The 21,764-nt window shown below is 40.8% G+C and overlaps 1 protein-coding gene across 1 annotated transcript in view; it reads left to right on the top strand.

The window, feature by feature from the left end:
* The first annotated feature begins 13,153 nt into the window (after positions 1–13,153).
* LOC124879942 (oxysterol-binding protein-related protein 10) overlaps positions 13,154–21,764 on the top strand; it is a 140,692-nt gene continuing 132,081 nt past the window's right edge. The window contains exon 1 of the mRNA XM_047384804.1: positions 13,154–13,953. Within this exon, the coding sequence (XP_047240760.1) occupies positions 13,694–13,953 (260 nt within the window). The 5' untranslated portion in view covers positions 13,154–13,693. The remainder of the gene's footprint in view (positions 13,954–21,764) is intronic.

Here is a 21,764-nt window from a genome sequence, read left to right as displayed (position 1 = left end):
AATTAGTATAGTTTTACTTATCTACACTGCCTTACAAAAATATGAAAAACACCAACTTTATTTTATTGCAATTTTGTGTGATAGACCAACACAAAGTGGTGCATAACTGTAAAATGAAAGGAAAATCCAAATGGCTGTCAATTTTGTTTTTTCAAAATATTTTTTTATAAATCTGAAAAGTCAGGGATACATTTATATTCAACCCCCTAAATAAAAGTACAACTTCAGCTGCTCCATGAAGGTTTGGTTTGTTGATTGCCAAAGGCAAAACACACTGAAAAAACAAACAATCTTTAAACTTTTTTTTTTTTATTATCCTAAACATTTTTTCTGCCTAGACACAACCTCTTATGTGAGTTGTTCTGATGAAAAGGAGGACCAAGGGCCAGTGAAGTGTGTGGTGGCCGCTCTCAGTGTTGGTTAGGAGAGGAAACCTTTGCTCGGACTGGTGCAAAGGAGAGGGCGAGCTGGGCTGCGGTTCCCATAGCTGTAGTGACAAAGATTGGACAGCTAATCAGAATCAGGTTTATTGCCAAGATTTTACAGACAAGGAATTTGACACTGGTACACTTTGCTCTCGGTGAGGATTTTTCTTTTTTTTTTTGTATATACAGTGCATAGTAAATGGTAAATGGACTGAACTTATATAGCACTTTTCCAGTCATACAGACCACTCAAAGCGCTTTATACTAGAGCCACATTCACCCAATCGCACTCACTAACGCTCACACATTCATACACTGATTGGTAGGCAACTTGAGGTTAAGTGCCTTGCCCAGGGGCACATCAACATATGGCAGGAGGAAGCTGGAATTGAACCCACAACCTTCTGATTGCAAGACAACTACTCTTCCTACTAAATGTACATATATACACAACTGACGTTCGAAAGTGTTGTTCTGGAACTCTGACTGTCAAGTGTTCATCAGAGAAACCCTTCCCTGAGAGAAGAAACTGGCTTTAGCACCACCCAAAGGTCAAAGCAACAGTTTGTGTGCAGGGTGTGTGGGGTCTGCAGAGACTTTAGCTGCCCTTGTCCTGACCCTAGACCTGTATAAGTCCAGGGAAGGTAAGCCCTGATGATTCTCTCTGCAGACCAGATTGTTCGGTATAGTCTGGACCTGTCCTGTTTTGTGGCTGAGCCAAACCGCACTGAGATGGATGAAGACAGGACAGACTGAATGATGGCAGTGTAGAAGATGACCAGCAGGTCCTGTGGAAGGTTGTACTTTTTGAGTTGCCTCAGGAAGTATAGTTTGTGCGGGGCCTTCTTCCGAACATTGCCTATGTGTGAGGACCATCTCAGGTTTTGAGAAATAGTGGTTCCTAGTAACCGGAAGTAGTCCACAGCAGACAGTGTTGTTGAGGATGATGAGGGGGGTAGGTGGGGGTGGTGTTATCCAAAGGTCCACCATCATCTCCACAGTCCTTAGTGGGTTAAGTTTCAGGTGGTTCTGACCACACCAGGGTACCAGTCAATCCACCTCCCTTCTGTATGCAGACTTATCACTGTCCTGGATCAGTCTAATGACAGTGGTGTCATTTGCAAACTTCAGGAGTTTCACAGATAGGTTCACTAAGGTGTAGTCATTTGTGTAGAGGGAGAAGAGGAGTGGGGAGAGGACACACCCCTGGGGGGTGCCAGTTCTGATGGTTCTTGTTCGGGAGAAGATGTTCCCCAGCTTCACCTGGTGCTGCCAGTCCTTCAGGAAGCTGGAGATCCACTGACAGATGGAGGCCGAGGCTGAGCTTGGTGACCTTCTGGTGGGTTGATGGTGTTGAAGGCTGAGCTGAGTTCCATAAACAGGATCCTGGCGTACATCCCTGGGTGTTGAAGGTGCTGCAGGATGAAGTGTAGTTCCAAGTTGACTTCATCATCTGCCGACCTCTTTGCCCAGTAGGCAAACTGCAGAAGGTCCAGCAGGAGCTATGATGTCCTTCAGGTGCTTCAACAAAAAGTTGCTCAAAGGATTTTATGACCACATACTAATGAAAGCACTGCAGATCCTGAAGTGCACCTCCAGGCGCCATTATGATGTGTTGATAGGTATGTAAACAAAGCCCCACTCCACACACTTACGACAGCAAGGTTACAACTGAAGTTGTGGATAAGACCCTGGATAAGAACAGGAGAGAGAGGGAAGCCATGCAGCAGTGTCAAACTGAAGGGTACGAGGTAGATGACGTTTGAGTGTAAGCAAACACTAACTTGCTACAGTGATCATATACAGAATAAGCCCAGCGTACAGCAATTCAACAGTTGAAGATATTAGTTAGTAATAGGTATGCTGTGACTGTTGACGTCGTTCCCTGCTCGATCAATGACCAACAGTCTTCTGATGTCCCGTTTTCAGCATGAGTCAGCTCGATTGGAACAAGCAAGCAGGTACGAAAAATAGTAACAGTTCCACCTTTGCGTTACTAATGGAAAAGTCTAGAAAGGTGAGTTGAGCCATGCCAAACCGCTCTGGTTAGGGACTATTGAAAAAGGGCCACAAGAATCAGGCATATGCATGACCCTACGCAGCATGTCTAGTTGGTTGTTCTGTTTTTTTCCAGAAGGTTAAATATAAATATGACACTTAATTATAGAAAGTATGATTCCTTGTTGTTTTGTAATTTGTTCTGATACACAAGGCCCAGCATTGTGTCCATGATGTCTTCATCAACACACCAAAGTGGCCTCTAAAACTAGACACTAAGATTCTTTTCAACAGAAGCTCAGACAGAAAGGTCTTATTTTCAGCTGGGCTACGGTCACCAGAAAGCAGACCTTTGGATCCAAGGTTTCTTGGAAGATGCAGTCTTTTACTCAGCTTGCAAAATGAAGACATTCACATGAGGGTCCTCCCTGATGCAATCAGTGGACGGCTGCGGGTAAAAAGAAAGAGCTCTGCTGCATGCCAGATTCTTGTATCTCTATGACGTCACAGGGATTTCAGCTGCGAACTCCTCCTTCCTGGGAACTGTGGATGAGAAATGGTTAAAACGGTGGATTCTGGGATTCAGAGTTTTTACCAGTGTCTTTGTCTCTGTGTACAGTTCAGTCCTTGTTTCATCCCATGGCTGGGCCTCAACATTTGATAGAGAGCATTAGTGAACAAATGCCATCATGAAGACCAAGTAACACAGCAGACAAGTCAGGGGGAAAGCTGAGATGATAAAGCTCAGGTAGGAGAATCTGTTGACCTGACAAATCTGACCTAACTGAAGAATGGCGAGAAGAAACCCATCAGTTAAATAGAGAACACATCCATCCATTTTCTTTACCCTCTTCTTCCGTAACGGTCACGAGGGAGCTGGTGCCTATCTCTCTTTTTTTTTTTTTTTGCTGCAAAAGATTTGAGACTGGGGTAGAGGTTTACCTTTCAACAAGAAGACAACAACCCTTAACACGCAGACAGAGCCACTATAGAATAGATTAGATGAAAGCATGCCCCAGTAAAAGTAAAGACCTAAATCCTGCCAAGAATCTGTGACAAGAAAGCTGGCAGTGGTATCCCAGAAAACTCATAGCTGTTAACGGCAGTGAAAGCTTATTCTACAAAGTATTTAGTTAGGCATGCCATACTTTTCAGATTGGAAAACCATGAATTATTTTCCTTCTACTTCACATTCATGCTTTGGTTTTTTCTGTCACATAAAATCCCACCACTAGAAATTTGTGGCTGTAATATGACAAAATGGGAAAAGGGGTATGAATACTTTTTAAAGGCCTCTTTCTGAGGTCAATCTGAGGGGCACAGTACAGTCAAATATTTACTCACTGGAGCAAAACCCGTATGTGTGTGCTGATATTTGTGGTCCACATAAGTGCTGTTCTTGGGGGCTAGGTTTAGGACTACAGTGTAAATTAAGGTAAATTTAGGTTAGGGTTTTTCATGGTTTTGTTCATTTGTCTGACCCACATGCACAGACACTCTCACTGGAAAGATTTATTGAATACAATGATAAAAATGCTTAGTGAGATCTTGATCTTGACCGGGTACTTCCCTGAGGAATGGGACTGCAGCATTGCTGACGAGAAGAAGAGATGTGAGCAGAATGATCAGAGAATTTGGGAAGGAGAATAATGGAGGCTTACTGGTAGCTGCAGATGATGACGCCAGAGGAATGAGCAGAATCCGGGGAATTGGTCCGAGTGTGTGTGGCGGAGAAGGAGAGCGGAGAAACAGAAGACGTTGGGGAATCTTGACCTGAGCATTGGAGGGTGAACAGGTTGCACAGAGGAGAGGGAAATGAGGAGCCTGAAGGTTGCCAGCCGTGGAGGAGATTATCCAGAAGTTCTTGTGAGGAGTTGGATGGCTTAAGGCTTGAGGTCCAAGGATACTCCAGTGTAAGCCTGAAGTCAGCACAGGGAAACCTTCAACAAGGAATAAACGAGAGGAGAATGTCAGACTACACAAACACATAAGGAAACACATGGAGACTTAGGAGGCTTGGGTTACCACTACCGGTTAACAGTTGTGGAAAATTCTTTTAGTGCTATGAACTTTTCTTTACCTCTCCTCTCTGACATCTGTGTTTTGGTTACTTAAGAGCAGATGGATCTAAATTCATTATCATGAGTTTTATGGTTAACACTCCCTGAAGTGTTGTATCTAAAGGGATGGTAGATGGGTGCTCTCATAACCTGGTTACCTCTGACCCGGGGTGGGGTCTAGGGGCCATATTTGTAAACTCTTTCAAGTTGAAAGAACACCCTCATTCTGGTATAAATACGGTTTGTGACTTCTGTTCGTTGCTCTGCTTCACTGACTAAACTCAGTGACAACATTATGGGTGACATACCAGAGTTCAAAAGAGGACAAATTGTTGGTGAACGTCTTGCTGGCGCATCTGTGACCAAGACAGCAAGTCTTTGTGATGTATCAAGAGCCACGGTATCCAGGGTAATGTCAGCATACCACCAAGAAGGACGAACCACATCCAACAGGATTAACTGTGGATGCAAGAGGAAGCTGTCTGAATGGGATGTTCGGGTGCTAACCCGGATTGTATCCAAAAAACATAAAACCACGGCTGCCCAAATCACGGCAGCATTAAATGTGCTCCTCAACTCTCCTGTTTCCACCAGAATTGTCCGTTGGGAGCTCCACAGGGTCAATATACACGGCCGGGCTGCTATAGCCAAACCTTTGGTCATTCATGCCAATGCCAAACGTCGGTTTCAATGGTGCAAGGAGCGCAAATCTTGGGCTGTGGACAATGTGGAACATGTATTGTTCTCTGATGAGTCCACCTTTACTGTTTTCCCCACATCCAGGAGAGTTACGGTGTGGAGAAGCCCCAAAGAAGCGTACCACCCAGACTGTTGCATGCCCAGAGTGAAGCATGGGGGTGGATCAGTGATGATTTAGGCTGCCATATCATGGCATTCCCTTGGCCCAATACTTGTGCTAGATGGGCGCGTCACTGCCAAGGACTACCGAACCATTCTTGAGGACCATGTGCATCCAATGGTTCAAACATTGTATCCTGAAGGCGGTGCCGTGTATCAGGATGACAATGCACCAATACACACAGCAAGACTGGTGAAAGATTGGTTTGATGAACATGAAAGTGAAGTTGAACATCTCCCATGGCCTGCACAGTCACCAGATCTAAATATTATTGAGCCACTTTGGGGTGTTTTGGAGGAGCGAGTCAGGAAACGTTTTCCTCCACCAGTATCACGTAGTGACCTGGCCACTATCCTGCAAGAAGAATTGCTTAAAATCCCTCTGACCACTGTGCAGGACTTGTATATGTCATTCCCAAGACGAATTGACACTGTATTGGCCGCAAAAGGAGGCCCTACACCATACTAATAAATTATTGTGGTCTAAAACCAGGTGTTTCAGTTTCATTGTCCAACCCATAGTTCCTCATATACGTCTCCAAACAAGCTTGATTCGGAACAGGTCTGCAGCAGCACACCTGCTGCACTCAGGCCTCCAAAGCTCCCATACACAGGTAGAAGTGCGTCCCCCAGTGGAGAACCTAGGGACTCCCAGGGACACACAACACAAACCCCCAGATTGCTGATAGGTTTAGGTTAGGAATACGAATTGTTGGGGCCATCCATTTTGGTCGCACATTTTGACGCACGGAGCTCAACAGACGTCGCAGCTTTGACGTCACTGGGAGTATAAACCGGCTGAGATGCAGAGTTTCGGGGCCATTTCCCGCCTGTCACAGGACAGCGCATAGGAGGCGCATATCTGGAGAGACAAAAGCTCGCAGGCAAACTTTTGTTCCACAAGGCCATTCCCGGAAGAGCTTGAAAGCTGGAAATCTGTCTGATATGAGGTCTGGGCAGGATGAGGCAGTTAAGGTGATGTAGGATCACCAGTAGTTAATCTAAGGTATTAACTTGTTGAATGCTATACTGATTGAATTATGTTATGCTGAGCTGTATTTTTATTTGCTGTGCAAGCGTTGCTGAATCGTGCGTGGTTAATGTTTTGTCCAGCTGATCCCAAATCAGCCAGGAGTTAGAAGTTGGACTTAAAAGTTTTTCATTCAAGGCAGCTGCGGTCTGGGCCTCGCCCGACCACTCTTTGTTCCAGTTTTATTGCTGGAGATTTAGTTTATGACTCTTTGTCAAGATTTGGGGCGATCAGCTGGTTGTGGCTAAAGGGGCGTGGCCCCACCGTTTCATCAGCTGATCGCTGCAATCGAGACATCAGCACAACAGGAGGATTTCTTTCCATTTAACCCAAATTACACATTTTGTTCATAAAACTGCTGGTTTGATCTTCATAGACACTAAATGCATATATATTTTTTTCTTTTATTATTATTGTTAGGTAGTCATTGTTATTCTCTTTGTGTAGAATGGTGCTTGTTAGTTAGGTGAAGGTTTTTGGACCAGAATAATGGTATATCAGGATTATTTGGCTTGAATAAATCTTCATATATATAATTAAGAGAAGCGTTTGTGTTTATTTCGTACAAGAGTGATTTATCTGTCAAAACAAGGTCGAAGTTCCCCCACCTTCAGTGAAGTGGTTGAATAAACAGTGACAGTTTGTGGTTTTGGTTAATAATTTGTATTTATTAAAGAGCTTTGAGCCCATAATCACAACACCAGAGGATATCTCTGATTTCTATTCATAAGTAATGATTTTTGGTTAAGAAATAAAAAAAATTCAAATTGTGATTTTAAATTATTCTTGATGAATATTAATCAATAATCATAATCCTTACAGAATGGAATGGAATAATGAATGGAAAATGAAGGTGACCTTGTCAGCAAAGTGGGCCAGTAGTCCCATGATGTACTTCCTGGTGAAGTTTTTGGTTTTTGTGAATACTGCAAGGTTTTGGCAAGTGAAACATCACAACATGTAGCTGAAACCGTTTCACACCTTTAGAAGTGAGACACATCCGTACCCTGCATGACCTGTAATCACAACGTTAAGATCTCCTTAGTGTGAAACCAAAATGAAAACAGACTCTGACCTTATTTACACGAGATAAGCTTCTCGCCACTGAGACATGATAACGGAGCCATCAGGGTGGACTGCAAAGTTTGCAATAAGCAGATAAAATTTTCTCAAAGCAGACAGGGCTGTGATAATCTCCACAGCTGTCAGGAACAATTATCTGCTGTTGTATTTTTTATTGGTTGGACATAAAAACAGTCCGAGGCTAGTGTGTATCTTTGTGAATAATTATCTAAGTTTGGTTTGGCCTCTCCCCAATGCGCAGCTTACGTGTTTCAGCACACAAAGGGATTGGCAGTGCAGCAGTGTGAGGATATCTCTCAAACAAGGACAGACAAGCTTACACTGCCAAGAGCTGATAAGCTGGCTGATAACATACAACAGTCCTTATTCAAATTCTGATGACCCGCTTCAAAATCCTTCTCCTCTTCAGACGTTCTCCAAATAACCTTTTAAGGAATGTGCGCTGAGTTAGAAATGAGTTTTCTGACAGGTTTAATCAATTAACACATCTCTTCGTCACACTTTTCAGTACGTTTGGCTTTGAGGTGAATAAAGGTGAAGTATGCTGTGAAAATCAAGGCATCCGAGCCAGGGGATTTTTATCTTTAAACCAAAATCTCTTTCCTTCCCTCTGCTTGAAAATTAGAGACATTGTTACAAAAGTATTCACATGCCTTGAACCTTATCCCATATTTTATGTGACAGACCAACTCAAAGTTATGCATAACTATGAAGAAAAAGAAAAATGATAGATGTTTTTTAAAACATTTTGACAAATAAAAATCCCAAAACATTGTTTTCAACTCCCTTTACTCAGATGCCTCAAAATAATGTCCAGCGCAATCAATTGCCTTCAGAAGTTGCCTAATGAGTAAATAAACCACCAGCATCGGTACCGGTATAAATTCAGGTATTCTGTGAAGGCCTCAGAGGTTTGTTGGTAAACAAACAGAAAAATCTATCCTCTGAAATCTGGAAATGGAGAGAATATGACACAAATGCACATCTACCAAAACACAACTGTCACGCCATACTAACAGGAAGGACAGCATTAATCAGAGAAGCAGCCAAGAGGTCCATGGTAACTCTGGTGGAACTGCAAAGATCTACAACTCAGGTGGGGAGAGTCTGTGACTGGAAATCTTTTAGTCGTGCCGTCCACAAATTTGGCCTTTTACAAGAGCTGCTAATAATACTTGAGTGTTTTGGTTCTTATTTGTGTTTCTGATTATGTTCCTTATTCTTTGCTATGATCAATGTCTATGTGCAGTTAGGTGTTTTCATATATATTCTTTGTGCTTAGATTTTAAGTGTCTACCATGTGTATTCTAGTTTATTTTCCCTTAGGTTAATATTTGTCTTTTCATTCTTTATTTTGTGTTCTGCCTATGTCTATTTACTTCCAGTTTTTTCCCTCAGTTGCCTAGCCTTCCCTCTGCACTGCCACCTTGGCATAAAGCTCATTCTATCCACCTGTGCCTGCCAGTGTCCTTGATCTCTCCCACCTGTGTCTTTATGCCTTCTCCTCAGTATTTAAGCTGTCTGGTTTTCTTTGTTCCTCGCTGGATTCTTGTGTTACACTGCTCCAAGCTTGATGCTTCGTTACACTGCCTTTCTATGACTGGTCCACTTCCTGAGCTTTGTGTCCAGTTGTTCTCGTGTAAGATCTTTTTTTTTTTTAAAGTTCTTTCCATTTTTATTTATTAAAACATTGTTCTTCACCTCAATTCTGCTCTGCATTTGAGTCCCTTATAAACCAAACGTCTCCACCAGCTACACCAGTTCTGTCAGGAGGAATGGGCTAAAAGTCCAGTACACTCGTGAGAAGCGTGTGGAAGAATACTTAAAAAGTTTGACGCAAGTTGTACAGTTCAAAAAGCAATTCTACCAAATGTATGTAAACTTTGTCCAATCCAATGTCAGACAATGAGGAAAAAAGGTGACATGTCTTTATATATAGAGTATGTACATAACAGTAAGATAAGGTTCAGATATGCAATAACATGCATCTATGTATCTATGTTGAGTCATATTAAATAAATTAGAATATTATTAAAAAGTCAATTATTTCAGTAGCTCAGGTCACTAAGTGAAACTCATTATATCGAATTATTACACACAGAAGGATGTTTTCAGGCCTTCATTTCTGTTAATTATGATGCTTTTCTGCTTACAGCTAATAAAAACACACATTTAAGATTAGAATATTACATCAAACCAATAATGAAATGAATGCTTCATGGAAAGTATGTGTAGTCATTTTTAAATGGTACTTTAAATCTGACAAATGAGCCTTGTCAGAACGCACTTTCTTTCTTAATACAAGAGAATGAATCTTTAAAAAAGCTGAACTCCAAGAGATGCTACCTGAAAGAACAGGCCTTCATGAACAGTCCCTGTTTAAGCTTCTCCTTCTGTATTAGCTGCAGAGCTGCAGACAGGCAGTGGAGGATGATGAGGGTCAGCCTCAGCCAACATAAATCTGAAGCCGGACTATAATGGAGGTGATTGGAGTCAAAGAGCTGGGGAATGAACTCATTCATGTTTTACAGCTGTGTGGTGAGATTATATTCCTCTGAAGAGTCTTACAACAGCACGCTCCTTTTCAGCAGAGTCATCCTGAGAAGATCGTGGTTGTTTTTAATAAACTTGCCTTAAATATTTAACATCATGGAGAGCAGACGAAATGAAGGTTAAGAAAAACTGATTAGATGGAAGAGACATATATGGAGGGTGATGAGGAGGAGATGATTTAAAAGAAGACTGGCTTATAACAAAGTTTTAGTTTACATATTTATGTCTCTAGGTTATTTCACCTTTGTTAACCTCTACGTTCCCCTTCTGCAATGTGTGTGTTGTTCAGTTAAATTGCACAGGATATATGTTATATTAAAGTTGTAAAATGTTCTATAAATTGCTTATTATGGTCTCAAATGTTCAACCAATTTAAAAAGGAGATTCTAAAGACTTGAGGATGAATACAATTAATATGGTAAGGAACACAGCTTGTGCAACATGACATGGATGTTATTAAAAACAGACTTCATTGAAGGAAAGATGATGACATCCAGATGGTGTGGAGGAACATGCTAATAATATTTAATTACCTTAGAAACCCTTTTTATTTCTAACTCTGTCGAAGCCAAAAAATAAATTAAGATTTAAAAAGTATTCACAAAATATGTAACTGTATAATAAATGGTGAAAGTAATTAAACAGCAGAACAATCTGCTCACATTATTAAAATCCAGCTGACCCAAGCTTGACCAAGCACAGGCTTTTAACAACCATCTACTCTCTGTTGTTTGGGGATTTCTTATTTTTTATTTTCACTCAATTTTATTGATATTTGTCACTGCCTCAGCTGACACGCTGCAGAATCCATCCATCTATCTAAGAGCCCTGCAGAGCTTAATTAGGTATGCCTTCAATTTCTCAGCAAAATGCCTGCTGTTTTCCAAGGGCCTACAAGGCTTCTCTGTCAGGTTCTCATTAGCATGTCTTTTTTATACTGGTTGTCATGACCATGATTGTGCCAGTGGAGACAAGCCCAGTTTGATATCTGGAGGAAGAGGTTTTGAGGGTTTTACTGATGTTGAGGAAAGTACATTTAGATAAAAGCTGTGAGTGCAGATAAAAATGTGTAAATCTAAATGAATCCTTTATTGCAGTAGCATAGTTTCACAATGAAAACTTTAGAAATAATCAACCATTGATACAGTTTTACATCTTGTCAGTGAGGGAAAGTCCCATTTTAAAGGATAGTTTTTAGCAAAATCACTGGTTCCACTATTATTGGAAATCCTAACCCTAATCGCTTAAAAATAAACAGTATTGCAGTACTTTTTACATTTAGAATATACAGTTTTTTGTAATATACAGCTTTCCGTTTCCTTGGTGTGTAAATATGACTGAAGACTGTGGGCCATTACTTTAAGTCAGTCAAGTGAGGCAGATGTTTGTTGACGTTTATAAGTACAAGAAGGTACAAGAAAATTGCTACAGGCCAAACCTAACCTACAATCACAATAAGGCAGAATGATGATCCATGTTTATCTTGACACAGAGCATGTGATGCAGATAGTAAAACAGATAATAAAATCTCCAAACATCACTGTTATGCCCACATCACACTATAGCGTATCTGCCTTGCGTTTCATTGCCAGTGGGGACCTCAGTCAACTCCTTATGGAGCAGCCCTAAATTTGGGAATGGATTTTGCTTGACAGTCCTATTAAGAATGCAGTTATCACTGTTGCACCTTTTCCTACCACACTTATTCCTTCCACTCAACTGTCTATGGATGTGCTACATTGTTCACGATATTCTACTTTTCTGAAACACTGAATTTTGGGTTTTTGTCATCTGTAGAGCCATAATCATTAGATTAGCAAGAAATAAAGGTTTAAAATATTTCACCCTAACAGTATATGAATTTCACTTTTCTAAATGAGAGACAAAAATATTAATGTATGTGTGTTGCTGTGAGGGGTAAAAATCTAAACTCTGAATAGGTAAATTATCTTCTTCCCTTTTCTTTCTGCTCTCGGTGGAGGAGGACGCTTTTTCTCTGTCTCCCGCACTCCTCCCATATCTGCCCTGCTTCAGCTCTGTGTCTTGTCTTTTTTTTGGAGCCTCTTCTTGCATATCTTCCAAATTCTTAGTTATGGATTTGGTCAGCTGGTCTCTCAATGCAATTGATCAAATCTTCTCGACGAGAAGACAGGGTGAAGGAGAGCCCACTAGTCCGGACGGGACGTTTTTCTCTGGATACAAAATGGACTCCTGGCAGAAATGGAGGATTGTGTGTTTGTTGATAATGTCAGTCGAGGATGTTGAAGATGTGTATATAATTGGATGTTTGATATCAGGATTTCTGCTTTTTGGAGTCAGCGGTTACCTGGCATATCGAGAAATTCGGAGAATGTCAGCAGCTGTTCTGGCCATTGTGAGGCTGCCTGGCATGTGTGATGGGATCTTCAGAGCGATCAACACTCAGACTAAGATGTTACGTGAGCTGAATCGCAGACTGGATGTGATCCTTATACAGGATCGCAGGCAGGTTGCGGTTCCTGGACTCAGGGATGAAATGCAATAAATCTTGGAGAAAGTTGTTTGCTCGGATCTGGCGAAAGACCATGAATTTGGCTGTTTGGATTCACCTTTGAGAAGCACCAGCGAGACTCTCAAGGCTGAAGGAAAATTAAGAGTCAGCCTAACCCAAATAATTGTTGTTTTTCTGAATCTGGCTCCCCTACACGGCCTTGATGGCTGGTTATCTTCAACTTCTCCTGGAAGTTATGTAAACATGATGCTCTGCTCCCTCTACCCCCTCCCTTCCCTGAGGACATCTGTGGACCTGCTCAGAACTTTGTGGCCGGTTGATGAACATTCCAACGTACCATCAAGGACAATGGCCTCTGTGACATTGCTTCATGGACTTGCACACACACACATGCTCAAGATAAATATATGCACCCACTCACACCACCTTCACCATTCCCAGCATGATGTTGTTTTGTCAACTTGTTGCTTCTTTGTTCTGAGGTTTTTTGCAATCTCAAACTGTATCCTGCTAAGGATAAAGTGTGAAATATGATTTATTTTCCTCTACTTACCTAATGTGGCCTCTTTTCTCATCTAACAAGGGCAGCACCTGTGAGTGGGCAGCAAAGCCTCGGTGACTCGTCCCCCCATTGTCTTGTGTCATGATGTATGTTTGGATGGGTTGTACTGGAATCCCCCTCAGGGATCAATAAAGCATCTTTGAATTGAATTGATAGGATTTAGGTTTGTTGACATGCATCATAATGTAGTAATGCCATGCCATTCTTTTCTGGTAAGTGTTGTTCCTGCAGCTGTTGCAACGCACTGCTGCGTTTCGGTGTGAAACGTGACTCATCTCAGGGTTTTCCTGCCTTTTTTGCATTGTAACATCCGGGGGCAGGTCCACAGTGTGGAGTGGGAGTGTCTGCGCCCCGCTCTCCTTCCCAGCAGGAAAAACGCTGGAGCAGAAACACTCTGGCACAGCGCACACTGCTGCAGAGCAGAGCTCGGCTTCAACACACCGAGGATTATGTCAGCTTCCCGCTGCATCAAGGGACGCTTCAACCAGCTGATGAAAATCCACTGCCTCTGCTTCAGCTCAGCGGACACTCAGCACCTTATGCTCTGCTGAAATACCTCCACTACAGGCGGCTGCTCCATTTCCATCCTCCCCCTTCTCTCTTCCTCAAGCTTTCTGTCGTCCCGGAGCCAGGATGGAAAAGACGCTCTGCAGTCCCGGGACCAACAGAACCAACTCCTCCTCCTCCTCCTCTTCTTCGCCCAGGAAGTCCGCAAGTCGGAGCGGCTCGCACAGCCCCGGCTCCGGCTCTCTGGGAGGTTCAGCTGGAGCTGGAGGCGGCCGGGGGACGATGCAGGGCAGCGGTGTGAATCTGCAGCAGCTGCATGCGCGCAGGAGGCAGCTGGAAGGAGTGTTGAGCAAATACACCAACCTGATCCAAGGCTGGCAGAACAGGTAGGCACATGGATGGAGCTGGGGGCGGTGGTGGACACGGATCACCGTCGGTTCATGCTTCGTGTTGTTATTTGCTCCGTCCACGTTGCACTTTTTACCCACCACGTCACTCTGACGTGGAGGAGAGTGGGTATAACAAGTACAAACTTTAAGGCCCAGGCATTTACAGCCAGCTACAGGTTTACAATGCAAAACACACACACACACACACACATTTCTAAAAGACTATGATGTCATTTCTGAAATATTAAAGATCATCTTTTCAGTGCCAGAATAACAATGTCAGCATTGTGGATTTTAGTAAGGGATTCTAGGCTAAAGTAGCAAAGTTAAAGAAATTCCTAGAAAAAGTTCCAAACAGTATGTTTGTATTCACTTAATGTTCTGTTTTTCTATGTAGTTAGAAGTAAGACTCAACATTTAACTATATGCCAGACTTTCCAGCAAACTGGAATGAAAAAGGTCTCATTTTAAATCTCAGCATGCCATGGCATCGATTGTTTTCTGTATAGCAACAATCATTATACTTTATCATGTCTGTTATGGTTTAACTTTTACAACGGGCACTAGTAATCTATTTTGGTAAGTCATGTACTGGCCAACTGTGTCCAAACTGTTTTCAAGTAGTTGTTGTCCATAGGAGAGTCTGACAGAATGAGCACTGGGCAATATTTCAGTTTCCAGGATCTCTAATACTGTATGATTGTTGTTGGAAACCCTTATTTCAGTGTTAAGGCAAGCTAGACACCCATGGCACTCTTAGCCCATGGCAAGCTTTTTTCTTTTGTTTTCCTGGTTACTCTATCATCATACTACCATTGTAGGTAGCACATCTGCCCAAGGGTGGAAATTCCATTTCTTTGTTGGGGAAACAATAAACAGAGGGGGGGAGGCAAAGATAGAGTGAAAAATAGCATTATAAAATGTGCAGACGGAACCTTATTGGTACTGTATGCAGTATACTGAATAGTTGGTGATTAACTTGGTACAAATGCCATGGCCAATTAATAGTAAAAGTAATTATTACAATTCGTCCCTTGAAAAATTGCACCACATCAGATGGTAATTATTACCATCTCATTCAGAATTGGCAAAATATCCGATCAAGTAATTCGCCCATAGTGAAAAATAGTTTAAACCTTTTGTGTGATTTCTTTTTTCTTTTCTTTCTCTATCTGCTGTCAATGTAAAAATCTCGAGGTGTTTTGGTTTTCTGTTGTTTTCAGTACTTCCTTGTTGCTTATTTTGTTTGTCTAGGTCTTGTCATATTAGTTCATACTTTTGTGTTAAGTTTCTTAGATAATTCTTAGTTAATTATCTTTTCCTTTTGATTGATAATTTCCTTGTGTACCTGCTCAGCTTAATCTATATTGATTAATCTCTCTCTCTCAGCTTCCTCACTTTCCTTCTGCCACAGCTGCACCACATCTCCTCTGATTGCTCTCTTGGTTTGTTTGTGATTTCTTCACCCCTGGCCCTGCCTTAGTAATAAAGCTCCTGATTTCTCACTGTTCACTGATGGATTCTTCCATGCCTGTCTTGACTTCTGGTTACTCTGCTTATACTCCGTGTCCTGTTCTCCGTATGCAGTAGCATCTCTGTAAGTTCTCCTTATTTCATTGTTAAAGAACTCAAGTCACTTCAATTTCTGCTTTTGAGTCCTTCACTAAACCAACCCGTCACAGAAGAATCCAGTGGCGAACAGAGAAATCATGTATAACAAAACATTAGATAAATTTGGTTGGAGTTCATCTAGCTTATTCTGCCAAATATTGAGAATTGTTTTTCTCATATCAACGGATATGTAAACCCTAACAGGTCTTTGCTTTTCTTTCTTGCAAAACTTTGCTGCATTAAAGGGAACATTTTACTCTAGCCAAGCTATGATTGTTTGTGATTTTCACAACTGAAGGTACAAAAGATTATTTTTTTGCCACTGTACACAGCCGACTGACAACTTGCAACAACTGATGTGGAAGGGACAGTGCTAATCCACATGTTATCAGAGAAAACGCCGCACACTGTTTTTTCGGGAATTTTAAACTGTAACTTTTTATTCCTCAATGCCAGAAGATGGCCTATCTTCAACAGCTTTCAAACTTATTGAAGTCACTAGTGTATTTATTACAGTTGCCATCCTTTCCCATCACATCCCTTTTGGTTTTCCGGTCACAGAATGAAACCAGTAACAGCATTTTTTGCAAAAAGACACACCTGTTTACATCCTTTATTTGTCATTTTACAACACTAGACCAGCAGAAAGCAAATATTTTAATTTAGCTTCTCACAGCATGCATACGGTAGTTTATGCCAAACATTACCAAATGAGTATTATGAATATAGTAACCTTCTTTTTGCTAATAGGGCAGCTTGAAGTCTGCACCATTTCCCACAGGTGGAGCATACAGTCAGATAGATCTTTTATCATTTCCCTTTGGACAATATCTCTTGATTACCCATAGTCCTCCTGGGTATTTGCTTCTGTTCTCTTCTCTTCAAAGCTTTTACAGAATTTAGGTCTGGGTCAGTACCCATCGAGAAGGTTGATTTTCTGTCTGGTGAACAGTTTCTGTGTTGATTTGTTGATACATTCTGGATCATTATCCTGTTGAAAACCCAAGATTGACATATTTTCAGTTCTCTGGTAGAGATCAAAAGATTTTTATTTAAAATGTTCTGGTATTCCAAAAAGTCACGATGTCATGTATTCTAAAATGTTTCCCAGGGACTTTGGAAAAAAAACAGGCCCACGGAATCACTAATCCACCACTATGCTTTACAATAAGCGAGAGATGCTTTTCCCAGTTAAAGCCCCCGTAGTATTTGGCAAATTCCTTGTTTATGTTTGTGATGGTAGGGCAGAAAATGCCTTTTGCTTACCTTCCTCCCAAACAACCAGTTGGCATGTTGGTAGTTTATAAAATACCAGTGGCATATTTATTGGTAACCCTAACAGCCCCTATAGAATCAATATACCTAAAGCAGTATTTTAATACATGCATGAAATAGATTTATTGTTTCTGCATGGAAGTTTCCACCCACTTAATAAATGTGCTAAATATGTAGATTTCCACATCTTCACCTCGATGCAGATGCATGTGAATTATTAAAAACATATTAGCTGTGCTTTAGCATTATTTTTATTTGGAAGGTAGAAAATAATTATCACCTCCACCTGGTTCTCTGTTTGCGGTTGTCTGTTTGATATGATTCAGGGAATTGTTCCGTGAAAAGTAAAAGTCCTTACTTTTTGAAGTTGAGTTGGCCTGCTTCTCCGTCTTATTTTGTGTCCGCTGGTTGACCTCGATCCACCGAGTTTTGCCCTGATTATGTTGAAACGGCTGTGGCTGCTCTGCCGTGTCAGAGACAGCTGGGCTGCTTTCACAAGGAATTATTTTACCTCTGCTTCATGCTCCGCTGATGCCAAGGTGGGATGAAGTAGGAGACTGTTGGCACAGTCCACAAAAAGAGACTGTGGTTGGAGTGTGGACTGGAGGAACATTGCCCACTCTTAAAAAAATAGTTCACTAGAATATTTCAAAGAAGGCTCAAAATGCAGCGCTTGTAAATATCCCAGTGATATTTTGATCAAAGCTCGCCTCAGACATTATGATAATGTTTAAAAAAATGTTTTGCCTTGTTAAATAAAAGTGCCTTGAAAGATGTTCAAGGAACAAAAATTTATTTACATTTACTTAACTGGGATTTTATAAACTGGACCAATACAAAGCCATTTGTAAAAATGTATTACAAACAAAAATCTGAAAAGTATGCATTAACTCAACCCCTCTGAGTTAATGCTATGTAGCATTAAACCCAAGGCCATCTTGCTGCAATGCAGAAGCCCTATCAGCTGCTTCAGCCTGCCACAATTACAGCTGTACGTTTTTTAGGGAAGTTTCTACCAGCTTGTGCATCTACTGGCTGAGATGGTGTGGGGTGGACAGAGAAGGACAAGAAACTGAGTACAGGGAGCTGGTGGCATGGTGTGGAAACCATCACCTCATCTTGAACATAAATAAAACAAAGGAGATGATTGTAGGTTTCAAGAGAAAAAAGAATAGGTCAAACACTATTTCCGTCATGGGAGAAGAAGTGGAGGTGGTGGAGGAGTATAAATACCTCGGTGTTCACCTAGACAGTAGACTGGAGTGGAGTGGAGAAGCAACTGTGAAGCCATCTACAAGATGGGACATATCAGACTGTACTTCTTGAGGAAACTTAGGTCTTTCTGCTGCAGATCTTCTGAATTGAATTGAATTAAATGGCTTTTGGGAATCTTGTTAGGATTTTCTTTTAACATTGGCTATCTTCTTAAAGGCTAGATTTGTGGAGCAGAAATCGTCCTGTCGACAGATTATCTCACTCGAGCTTTGAATCTCTGCAGCTCCTCCAGAGTTACCATGGGCCTCTTGGCTGCTTCCCTGATTAATGCCCCTCTTGCCTGGTTTGTCAGTTTAGGTGAATGGCCATGTCTTGGTAGGTTTTGCTGCTCTGACATACTCTCTCTTCACAACTCTGTGAACTGTCTGCTGTGTTTCCTGGTCTTTGTTCCCTAATGTTCTCTACTAAACATCTGAGGCCTTCACAGAACAGCTAGATTTATACTAAGATTAAATTACACCCAGTTGGACTGTATTCACTGATTAGGTTACCTCTGAAGGTATTTAATTGCACTTGGTTTTATTTAAAGGTACAGGAGTAAAGTGAACTGAATATGAATGCCACACTTTTCAGTTTTTTACTTGTAAAATTGTTTAAAACCTTATTTTCTATATATTTCTTGAAAAAAAAGGTTGTGTTTAATGATTGTAAAATATTGAAGATGTTTTACAGTGTTTTTGTGGAGAGTTTTAATTTGTTATATTATTGGCTGGTTTGGAGGCATAACAGAAGCACAGGAGAAAAGACTAAGACAAATACTGCCACTTAGCTGCTGGGCATTAGTTTGTATAACCTAGAATCTATAAACAGACATCTCTTAACAAAGCAAGAGTACTCTTGCTGATCAGAAGCATCCACTCTTTACTACTATTAAACTGTTCCCCTCAGCTAAATAGTACTGCTAACAGAACAAAACAGTCCTTTGTACGGAAAGCAGTTAGTTTCTTAAACAAACGTTGAAGCGACTGGTTTTATAAAATTTTCCTTTTATGATCAGCAGGTCTGACCTGTTGGACGTTCTATGTTTCTTTTATGGGAACATGTTTGAATCGATTATGTATTTATTATATCGTCAGTAGTTCGATAACCTTGGTGAATAACTGGGAAGTGTGCACAGAGGCCATAAGCTGCAGAGGTCTTTACATTATCTGCTGTTATGTTTGTTTTGATGGAGATGGTGTGTTTTACTTACATGGTTTGTTAGATTGTAACTAATCAAAGTCATGTGTTCACTCTCTGAGCAAAATCTCCCTGTTGGGACAATAAATTATATTCTGTTCTACATTTCGTGTTAATGTCACATCTGAGCAAAGCCTTCAGAATATGAAGGTAGTATTTATTTCCTTATCCATTAAACTTCTGATGGCACGTTGTTATATAGGCACTGCTGCAGCTCTCAAAATTAAGCTGAGGATTTCTTTGGAGCAGCAGTCAAGATCACAGCAGCTCACTGTAGTGTGACTCATGCAGCATTTATGGGTTCCCTCCCTCGCTGCCTCGTCCAGTTCATGCCATTCAGTTTTAATATGACGTTCAGTGAGAGTTTTTAATTTAAAATCCCTGCTCTGGTCGTCATGGACGTAGCTTCGAGCCAGACATAAAACATCTGAGCATTGTGGGTTTTTTTGCAGTATAAAGCCTTTTTTTCAGTGAAGTTTTGGCTGAAGTGTTAACATAAATTATGCAGGATATCCGTTCTGCGGATTCTGTGTGATTTTTGCAGTAAAATTAGTTCTTCCCTTCCCACACAATAACAGAGTGTCCTATTGTGGCAGTGTACTGTAGCAGTGCTGCAGAGCAGAAGGAAGCTCAGGGTTTATGAAACTGTATATGATCTGGGCTTGATGCCAACATATGTGAGTGGGGAAGGGTACCGAGAGGTGGAGGGGGGAGAGGAGGAAAAGCTCTGTGAGCTGACAGGGAGATGTTGCACTGATCTGCATCTTGATGCACATCCACAAGACAATACCTAGGTAACTTTCTATTACAAACACATAATACTGACTGTAATGCATTGAAATTGTGTTTGATGTTCTGTGAAAATTCATGAAAAAACATGACTATGTTTTACTTGACAGATTGTGGTTATTTTAAAGCAAAGGAAAGGATTTAACAGATGGATTTTGTCTTCTGTGATGACCCTACCTGTCATGTCTCAATTTCAATTTGGCTTTATGGGAAATATTTCTTTCAGTGAATCCACCTGAGCCAGTGCCGTGGCCTCAAAACTAATAACTCTGTGGACACAGATAGCAAATACTGTCCTAAACCTCCTGGAAATGTCAGCTAAACCCAAAACTGCCGTCAGGAATAATGATCTGTTAAAATCTCATAAGCCCCAATTTGCCTCTGTGTAAAGAACTAAAATTCATTTCCCCTTTCTCTTACAAGGACGACAAATATTCAAGATTTTATTTTGAGCTGGCTGAAATGTGAGCTAAGACTTGATAGATTGTAACCTATCAAATTGTTCCAAACACTGTGTTAAAACTATAAAACCACTTTTTGAAGTTTTTTATTTTTTTATTTAGTGAACTGTGACCTTAAATGTAATCTAATCTAGCTATACAAAATGCATACCGCCATCACGCTATTGCCTATCTGCTTAGCATTTCTATGACATACAAAGATACATGACTTAAGGTAAATAAAATTCCAGGTTCCCATTTTTCTACATTTAATATTGTAGCATATGTAATACAATCTCCAGCTAAGTGCACTGCACGCACCACTGCCACATTTTTTACTGAAGTGCTACACAAATGTTGCACTAGTGACCAAATAATAATGTATATAAAACTCTTGCTAAGCTATGCAGATGCTTTGTCTGCATCAATAAATGCTGAATGTTTGAAGTGGCATACACAGCAGAGGAGTTGGATCTGTCTTATAATTGCTTGACCACTTGGGGGTGCACATGTGCTAAGTAGGGAGTTTTGAACTTTCAGCCATAGATGGTCAGAAGATCATTAATTATGAAAGGGGGGGATGATGGTAACAGGACATAGAACTTACACAGTCTTCACATTGTGTTACTTTACTTCCCAATACACATGCAATATAAAGGTAACATGTAGACATCATAAAAATGCCTTTTTTTTTTTTTTAGAACTATGAACATTTGATGTAAGACAAACTGTTTAGTAGCAGCTTTAACAATTCGTCATTCAGGCTTGTGGTATATTAGGGATACAGCACCGTGTTGACACACAACCTTCCAAATAGTTCTACTATTGTCTCCTCAGTCCTCCTGAGATGTTTTCTCCATTTGTCAATGACTGCTTTTACTGTAGTTTGCTGGAGTCCCAACGCCTTAGAAATGGCTTTGTTACTTTTTCCTAGATGTCAATGACTTTATCTCTCATCTGTTCTTGAATTTTTATATATTGGGCAATAAAACGTTGCATTTTGAGATCTTTTAGCCTACTTCATGCTATCAGGCAGGTTCTGTTTAAGTGCTTTCTTGATCCTACAAATCTGGTAATAATTAGGCCTGGATTTTACTTTTGAAATTGAACCGAAAAGTGGTTAATCATAGATAATTCATGATTTAACAAAGGGGGAAATTGCTTCAACAGACCCCAGTTGCTATGGATACATTTTTACCTTTTAATAAATGAAATTATAATTTGAACCGTGATCTTTGT

The sequence above is a fragment of the Girardinichthys multiradiatus genome, chromosome 13 (genome assembly GCF_021462225.1).
Source record: "Girardinichthys multiradiatus isolate DD_20200921_A chromosome 13, DD_fGirMul_XY1, whole genome shotgun sequence".
In the NCBI taxonomy this organism is placed as follows: Eukaryota; Metazoa; Chordata; class Actinopteri; order Cyprinodontiformes; family Goodeidae; genus Girardinichthys; species Girardinichthys multiradiatus.
This window is presented reverse-complemented; position numbering and strand designations above follow the sequence as displayed.